The sequence below is a fragment of the Osmerus eperlanus genome, chromosome 23 (genome assembly GCF_963692335.1).
Source record: "Osmerus eperlanus chromosome 23, fOsmEpe2.1, whole genome shotgun sequence".
Taxonomy (NCBI): domain Eukaryota; kingdom Metazoa; phylum Chordata; class Actinopteri; order Osmeriformes; family Osmeridae; genus Osmerus; species Osmerus eperlanus.
In genome coordinates, this window is record NC_085040.1 from 1,533,271 (window position 1) to 1,542,184 (window position 8,914).

The 8,914-nt window shown below is 37.7% G+C and overlaps 2 protein-coding genes across 2 annotated transcripts in view; one reads left to right on the forward strand and one right to left on the reverse strand.

The window, feature by feature from the left end:
* LOC134009572 (mucin-2-like) overlaps window positions 1–8,914 on the forward strand; it is a 202,174-nt gene that overhangs the window by 161,379 nt on the left and 31,881 nt on the right. The window lies entirely within an intron of this gene.
* On the reverse strand, window positions 155–8,552 carry LOC134009570 (calpain-1 catalytic subunit-like). Its single transcript, XM_062449105.1, has 22 exons — window positions 8,515–8,552; window positions 6,921–7,173; window positions 6,723–6,792; window positions 6,500–6,618; window positions 5,929–6,062; window positions 5,656–5,830; window positions 5,409–5,483; window positions 4,830–4,915; window positions 4,289–4,363; window positions 3,732–3,895; window positions 3,385–3,551; window positions 3,141–3,152; window positions 2,538–2,746; window positions 2,351–2,390; window positions 2,038–2,103; window positions 1,734–1,791; window positions 1,452–1,513; window positions 1,256–1,324; window positions 1,014–1,092; window positions 761–877; window positions 593–645; window positions 155–445 (listed from the first exon to the last, which is right to left on the reverse strand). Exons 2-22 carry the CDS (start codon window positions 7,155–7,157, stop codon window positions 419–421), a joined length of 2,094 nt encoding a protein of 697 aa, XP_062305089.1. The 5' UTR covers window positions 7,158–7,173; window positions 8,515–8,552; the 3' UTR covers window positions 155–418.

Sequence of the window (8,914 nt, forward strand, 5' to 3'; positions counted from 1 at the left end):
TCATAGACAATGATGAAGGAAATTGCAGCATTTGTTGTTGTATGATTTTAGTTTATTTCACCAGCGCATCTTTCTAATAAAAACATCTTGGAAAAAGAGACAAACAAATAGCTAGTTAAATGATTCTATTTTTGATGAAGTTCGTTAAACAATTTTTTTAAAAGTTTTTTTAAAAGAAATACTACTCTAGTATAATAAATGTGATATCATAAGATCAATTGCAAGGGTCATTCTAGCAACACAGAGAATTAACTCACAGTTAACATTAGAGGAAAATGTTGACTAAATATAAAATGTGTCGAATTTGCGGACATCTTGCAAATACTGTACAGTTAACATCAACTTGTTCAACATGTTGTACATCAACTCCATCTGAATTATTCCAACATTGTTGATCCATCATCCAGAGGTAAATGGTTTATGTATACATTGAAATATACATCCACTGAAAAAATAAGTAAAACCTTGGGTAAAACCTTATTAATAACCATGAAAGATGTGTGTCACATTGATGTTATACTTTAACACAGTAACATACAAAGAAAGTACTCACACAGCTTGAAACATTATATGAACAGTTATGAATTACTACCTCAGATTCCTGAAGAGACATGGCTGATCCTTCAGAAAGCTTCCGGAATATTTCTGTCGAAAGAGTTCGATTAATTACAGTTTATTCCGTAGTCCGAGAATACATAAAAATCAACCTGAATGGGCACTCAAATGGATGTGTCTATATGTTGTGTTGTTGTGGACGTACTGGCCATGCAGTCCAGGCGAAGGACCAGGCTTATGAAGCTCTCCAGGGACATGTTTCCAGACGAGCCACCATAGCGTACGGCCATCAGGTTCAGCATGCCATCACTGACCGTCATTCCTAAAACAGAAACATAGACCTTGGTTAAAAGTATATCATTAGAGCCTCAGAATTTACTTTCTGTCCGTTTTAGTCTCGTAACATAGTGAAGAAGTTGAGGTATGGATAAATTATTTGGGATATTGAGCAGATTTACCTGAAGCCATGATTGCATTTCTCAGTTCACTCAATGATAAAGTTCCAGTGAGGGAGACATCCATTGCAAAGAAGATGTCCTTTAGGACAATGAGACACAAGAACATTCAGGTCAAATATTCTTAATAAAAGTACAATGTTTTAAGGGGAAACCATCAAGGGACTCGTGGTATTTCTAGCCCTGAAGACAGAAGTGTAGAATGGAAAGAATGGCAGATTAAAAAGAAATTTATCCATTACTACCTGGAACATGGTCACTTTCCTCAACAGATGGAGGAATTCTGTACTGTTCAGTTTTCCAGTAATGGATGTCTTAAGTAATATTAAGGTTATCTTTAATTCATGGCATGCACAATTTCATTTCATGAAGTACACTGGGATTGAAGTATTCCTTAATATGACTGTATAATAGTGGCTGTTGCACATGCAAGTAGGATACATCCATCAGAGCAACCATGCTTCGACAGGAATCTAGGCTGAAGCCACCATTGTTTGTTTGTCCTACGTGAAGAAAATGATTAAATAAAACCTAATCATGTACATATGACAGAACTCAACATTTCTGTACAGTACATGCATAATAATGAATTTTGTTGAAAGATATGCGCATTTTATGCTCCGCCCACATGGAATTTGATTTTGGGATTTGGAGATTTTGTATCATTCCCTAATCACCCAGAAACCTATTAAGAAATAGTTAAAATCCATTGACAGTACATACCCTTAAGAACATTGTCGTTCAAAATCGTTTGAAGCAACTCAGCATCCACTTCTTCATACTTCTCAGAGAAAAAAGCAACAATTTAAAACCTTTTTTACATTAAATCGAGTTAAGTCATCTTGTATAAAAAAATTGTCAAATTCATCAAAGTTAAACCCCAAAACAAATTTTCAAGAAAATAGATCTACTTACTTTATAACAAAGCTATTATATATATTACTGTATGCTTATTATGTACCTCTCTTCATACAAGACACATTTCTGGTGTGGTAAACTGTCAGTAAGTTATGTTGATTTCTACAACCTTGTCAGAGTACTGGTGAAAAAGCTTTTTCTTGTTTTTATTGTCTTCATTTTCCATTGGTTTTGGCTGCAAAAGATGCATGTATTTAGCAAAGGATGCATGTATATTTTTTGGAATTACAGATGAAATTCTTAACAGGAAATCTTATCTCTTTTGTTGTCATTAATACCATCAATGTGTTATTAGTAACGAAAAGTATTTAATTCTGATTATGTAAACCATTCAGGGTGTTCAACTATGCCATAGGTTGTGATGTAGTCATACCGTGCCCTCTCATGGCTTCTCTGTTCAAGTTGCAATACTTTCTACATACCTTTGTGACTTCCATGTGGTCATGACCATCAGAATTTTCACTGAGAAAACAAGGTCCAGTCTTATGAGAATTTTCCATAAACCACAATGTTACAGTCATAACATCATTCCTCTTTTGTAACAAATATTACATTTGACTACATTTTACGTTTTGCCAAAGCTCTTGTAGAAAATGGAGTTGTGCTTACTGGATGTTGGTCTGTGTCTTGGAAAGGATGGACAAGATGAAAGATGCTGTTTCGTTCGGTTTGAAGGTGGATGGCACGATCAGATATTCACCAGGCTTCAGACGGAACAGCCCCATGACTTCACGAGCATTTAGATAATTCTTGGATTGAGCCACAGGTGCATTGGTGGCAAAGAAAGATGCTGGGAACTTTCCTTCTAGACGCTTGTACTGTGGAAATATGTAATGGTATCTATCATATGCAGCCCATACTTTTTATTGGCCCATGTGAGTCCACTGCTACTGTGATGACATTCAGTTTCTCTCACTCCCATATCAGTACATTTTACAGTACAGCCTGGTTGCCAAGATGTGGTTACTTTGCGCTGAAGTAGGTCATTACAAATCTCCTTGACCCTAACCACCACAATAGTCTGTTACAACTGTTAGAACTGTTAAAACTGTTAAAACTGTTAAAACTGTTAGAACTGTTAGAACTGTTAGAACTGTTAAAACTGTTAAAACTGTTAGAACTATACACTTAATATCCTTGATCTTCTGATTTCGAAATGCACACATTTGTATGTCGTATAAGTAGTTTATATAGTTTATAATGGTTACTTACTTGTTCAGGCACCTGAAATTAAATACAAGAAAAATACATTTAAGAACAGGCACTTATTCTAGTAATATACTGATAAATGTGAGAGGCCAAGTACCGGTAGGTTTAATCCTAGAACTAGTGATCTAGACATAAAAATACAAATAAATTCATACATAAATATATTTTCCAAAACGTCAACTAAAGTAAAGACACTGCCACCATGATTTTGTTTTGGAAAAAAAAGAAAATGTGGTTTTACAAAGACCTCAAAAATTGAAAATCCAATGTGGAGGCTTTTAACCAGGCGTCTGTTTGGCTTGTTAGGCTTCTGCATCAGAGAGACCAGCATATTTTTGTCCCCTTGTTTCTCAGCACAATCCTCATCCAGACCTTCAATCTTTAACCGATACTGAGGGTTTGTCCAGAAACTGTCTAAAAGGCAAAATGTCAGTCAATAGTATTTTTCTGACCATTCCAGATTTTGGATGAATCTTTGAATTAGAAGTGGACTGAGTAAGTATTTTAGCAAGTACATTTATTTTAAATAGCAAAAATTGATTTTTTTCTCGAATCGAATATCTATTTTTGGGGGGATATTATTATCATACACACCTCGATAATTTAAACATCCACCAGCCGTAGTTCCAGCAACCCATCTGCCATCATGGACGGAACACCCCCAGTGACCCCCAGTGACATTTCCATCAAGGAAGTCAGGGTACAGAGAGCAGATATCCAAATTTGAGTAATTGCTGCAGAAATCCTCAATTGTCATCCTATTAAGACAATCATGTTTCAGTCTTTGAAAGACTGGTTTGCGGCAGTGTGATGACATCCTAAAACTGAAACGATTTAATTCACCAGCAAAGTTGAGTTTATCAGTCATGTTTCCCTCTCTATTATATGTTTTTGTCGTTTTATTAAATTCCATGAAAGAAAATTGTGAAAATGAAATGTGCCCTGATGTTTCAATAACCCACCATTCATGTCTATACATTTAATAACAACATTAAACAGTAAACCATGAATTCTATGTAAATCTCAAATAATCCAGAACATTTAAATACGTCTTAGAACCCTTACCAGCTATAACATCTTATGAAGATAGCACTGGCTATGAATGTGTTGCCTGTCTTCATTGTAGACAGTGTGTGGGTTTCTGTGCTTACCAGAATTCTCCGTCATCCTTCACTGAGAGACATTTCAGACGATCCTTAAGACTCACGGTCTGCCACAAGGGGGACCTAAAAACCATAAAATGGTCATTTGAAAAGGCTGAATAGAATAAGGCAGAGGAAGTCTGTCTACAGCTCTGGAGGAAGGCAGAGGAAGTCTGTCTACAGCTCTGGAGTAAGGCAGAGGAAGTCTGTCTACAGCTTTAGAGTAAGGCAGAGGAAGTCTGTCTACAGCTTTAGAGTAAGGCAGAGGAAGTCTGTCTACAGCTTTAGAGTAAGGCAGAGGAAGTCTGTCTACAGCTTTAGAGTAAGGCAGAGGAAGTCTTTCTACAGCTTTAGAGTAAGGCAGAGGAAGTCTGTCTACAGCTCTGGGGGGGAAAGGAGACACTGCACCTTTAACTTTCCTTAAAAAAAATTGATAAGGACGATTTTGAGTGAGAAACAGAAGGGAAAATTGTATGAAAGTGTATGAAAAACGGCAACAAAATATGTGGTGCAAAAAAACATGTAAATTATTACTAGTGTGTTGTCTTACTTGTCGCTCCACTCCCTGTTCCATTCCACCCTGCCCCAGGGGTTCCACAGACGCACCAGCTTCACTGGTCTTCCATTTCTCGTGAGCTGAGAAGTGTAAATGAGACCAGTGTTTAGTGATAGTTTAAGTTGGACACATTTGCGTATTATTTGCCGGTGTGTCTAGTAGGAGAAATAGGTTCCCATGTACCAGCATTACTTTAGTTTAAACAGTTTTTTAAGACCCTAATAGTGTGTATTTAAGAATTGTTTATTTTTGTAATGGGAACCTATTTCTCCTACTAGACTTACTTAAATAATGTGATCCTTTTTATCAAATTATAGTTGTTGTGCAATATAACACAGGGGGGGATACGTTTGAACCTACATACATCTTGGTTTGGACATGCACATCATACATAAGATGGACTTTATTGTCCTTAAAGAATACGGTACAGTATCTGTTGTTCAAATACATACAGCTCTGGAAAAAATTAAAAGACCACTTTTTCTGTCCTTTTGTAAAAAGATAAATCTAGGAATGTCATACATGAATGTTATCTGGTAGCTGTCATTATCATCCATTCAGATCATACTGTACCTCAGTGACACCTGTAACAGTGTATGCATGGCCCCTCACTAATCCGTTCTCTGCAACGGTGTTGGCTGATGTTTCCTACAGAGTAAAACAAGCATCAAGACCGATGAAATAAATGGAACAATGTTATTTATTAGAAACACAGCAAAACTCTGTATACATTTGTGCAAAAAAGGCCAACCACTGTTTCGTCAGTGTGTCTTCACAGTTGCTGTATCCAGGTGTCTGCATGAGGTTGTTTTACACTCACCCCTTGAGGAGTACCACACCCCATCAGCGATTTTGATTGGGCAGCTCTAGACATTAGATCCCATAGGTTAGAAGGGGCTTCTGCAAGCTGGATACACAAGTGGATCCCGCCAGTAAAATCCACCAAAGCCTCAGAGGGCGTCCCTGCATTCATGTCTGCATAGGAGCCACAAACTCTGGCAAAAGAGTACATACATTATGATCTATGAAACCAATGCAACCGTTTTTTAATCCAAAACACTTGGTTAAATGACTAAAATGCTTGTTTACATACTTGGCGTAGGCCTTCTCCATCAAAGCAGGCCAGAACTCATTTGGAGTTTTGGAATGGACAAAAATGAGCCTGCCATCAACTGTCGGAAGCTTGTCATCAATCAAAACATCCTCCCACTTTCCGAACCTCCAGAACTAAAAGATAGGATAGAACATTCATTTTAAGATGTTATTTTCATCAGGGTCTCCAAAAATATTGGAAGACCCGAATGGTTGTGCAACAGCCACTGAGCCCAATGATTTGGGTGCAGATTCATGACAAATCCCTAAGGAAATCCTTGAAGAACCGTAACACTAGGTATGGCACTAGGAATAGTCAGATATTTTAATAATAATATGTCTTGCTTCAAACATTGCTATTGTTGTTTCCAAACAATAAGGGAAATCTTGACTTTTATATGAGAATGTGTCCTCTATTTTAGGTATTACGGTAATATATTGTTGAGGGTTTTGCTCCCAAAATTTGCACCACAAAAATGTTTTCCCACTGTTGATAAGAGGCACAGTAGAGAATCATTATAATTTATATTAATTATTTGTTATTCCTGTATTCCAATATTATCAGACTTTACCCTGAAATGGAATATTCCACAATATTCTTGTTGAAATGATTGATTGAGAGGCATGACTTGTTCCAGGAAATGCTTTTGGAATGTCAGTGCCCCAATGGAGGCAAGGAACCAGCAGTTACCTAAACAAGGACAAGGAATGAGTGAGTAGGAACAACACATTGCATTTAAACAGTCAGTGTTTGTGATGTAAATGTATTTGAAAAGAACAGTCACATCCACCTACCAACCATGCCTTGCCCAAAATCAAATCTTGAAATTCCATCAACAATAAAAGAGGGATTCTGAGCAATTTTCTGAAAGTGAGGAATTGATCATTAAGACTCAGATTCCATGCCCTTCACAAACAATGAGAGTAGTAGCCTACTATTACTTTGGGGATGCTGTGCTGTGTAACGGCCCAAGTCAAGGTCAAATAACTTACATGTGGCCTCAACCACTGCACTCTTCCCATGTCGGAGGGGGACAGTAGTCCTTCGCCAATTGAATTATGGTCTGGGGGAAACATGTCATCGACAAAGCGAACCTCCCGAGCAATACAGTACTGCTTCATCTGTTCAAAGTCTTGGTTGAGGAATTTCAGGGGGTTGTCAAGGCTACCACGGCCATCTTTCTTGTGGCGCTCTTTCATGATATTTAGACACACACCAGGAGGAGGCATTGCTGCAGAAAGGTATCTGTGCAAGGAGGGTAAAATGTGATTTGTTAAATAGACGAAGACACTCACTAAAAGTACTAATACCTGTATTTTAACTATGAGCATGATTTCAAAGTTTTCACCGGCAGTCAAAGAAAAAAACCCTCAAATCTCTGCCTCAAAGACCACTTAAACAAATGACACCCAAATGTACAATTAGCGTATCAGGTTGGTCTCACTATCTTTTTCAATGGTTCTGGATCTCAGTTTTTCCGTAAAGAATATCGTTTAAAGGTACAATAGATACGGTTTTTGAGTAAGATGATCGGCTTTCAATTTTTTTGAAAGGTTGGAACAATATTTTCAAAAAAAGGTTTGGGGAAAAAAACAATTACAAAGGTTTTGGAAAACAAAGTTTTGAAAGGTTGCAAAAAATCTTTTGAAAAAAGTTTCAAAAAACACGTTAGCATCATTGATGAGTACTTGATATGAGGACTCTACTATACTCAACAGTACTCTACTGTACTCTGCTCTGCTTCACTCTGTTATAGGCTTCTCTGTTCTCATCTCCCCACATTTCTCCCTTGGAGGTGTTTTTTTTTCCAAAGGTTTAAAAATATTTTTGAAAAAAAGTGAGTGGCTGCGGGAGAGGGTATTTCACGTTCATGTGGATGATGGCAAATATGTAAATAGGCTACATTTATTGAGCATGGAATAGATTTTAGTCTAATTTTCCACTGCTGAATGAGGCACAGATATGATGTCATTATGAAAGCGAAATAATGCAGTGTATGGTAAACTAATAGAGACTAACTTATAAAATAACCAGACGTGAACCCAATTATTCTCCAAATGAGCGTTTGCAACAAAGCAGAACATATTTAGTTTTCAATACAGACTGCAACCATTTGTCTCACACTAATTCTATTCACCTGTGCTGCCTGTCCCCCCCCCCCCACTCTAGGTGCTCCCTATGTTCTGATTGTTTCCTTGTCTATTCAACCTCTCTCTCTCCCTGTTCTGGTTGTTTCCTTTGTCTTGTGTGTTTCCCGAGTTGTCCCAGACGGTTTTTATCAGTATTCAGTCTCTGTATCTAGATTACCTGTGTACCGAACCCTGCAGATTCAGCCTGCAGTCTGTCTGTGCCTTATCAAGAATCCACTGTGTACCGAACCTTGCCTGTCCATCACCTGAGTCAGCCTGCCGATTTTGGATTCATAGAATACTGTTAACTGTTATACCTGCCTCCGCTGTCTGCATTTGGGTCTTGGCCTGAGCCGCTACACCATTCCGTTCTAAAGATATTGCAGTGATTGCAAATGCATGGAATTTCCCCCTGGAATCAAAGTACTACTGCCAACTTTAACTCGAAATATCTTACCCCAGATGATTTGGAAAAGAAGAATAGATAGAACTCCAGTCTTCACACCTGATGTGGTTCATATGACGTCAGGCTGACTGATTCTATCCCATAAAAGCGCTGAGTACATAAAAAAAAGCACTGAGTACATAGTGCACATTGAGCTAATTTGCATATAAGCCACCTGTGGACAATGCAATAGTAAAAGGAAACCTTATACATAGTACTGCAGCATTTAGATAAGCCCAAAACATTTGCAAAATGGCTTTTTATTGATTTATCCAATGCTTTTATTATTCAGTCACACATTTTAGTTAGGAAAAGTAGAAATGATTTTAGCGTGTTCCTTGCCATGTTATGTGTGACTATTTCCGCCGTGTACCTGTTTGTGGAACAAACCTGTACCTGTTCTCCTCAGACA

Coding starts and splice junctions, on each gene's coding strand:
- LOC134009570 (XM_062449105.1), bottom strand. CDS start 7,157: ATGCCTCCTCCTGGTGTGTGTCTAAATATCATGAAAGAGCGCCACAAG. Junction 4,364..4,829: donor AACAGGGAGTGGAGCGACAA/GTAAGACAACAC, acceptor TATGGTTTTTAG/GTCCCCCTTGTGGCAGACCG. Junction 1,792..2,037: donor TTCACCAGTACTCTGACAAG/GTTGTAGAAATC, acceptor TTCTCTGAGAAG/TATGAAGAAGTGGATGCTGA.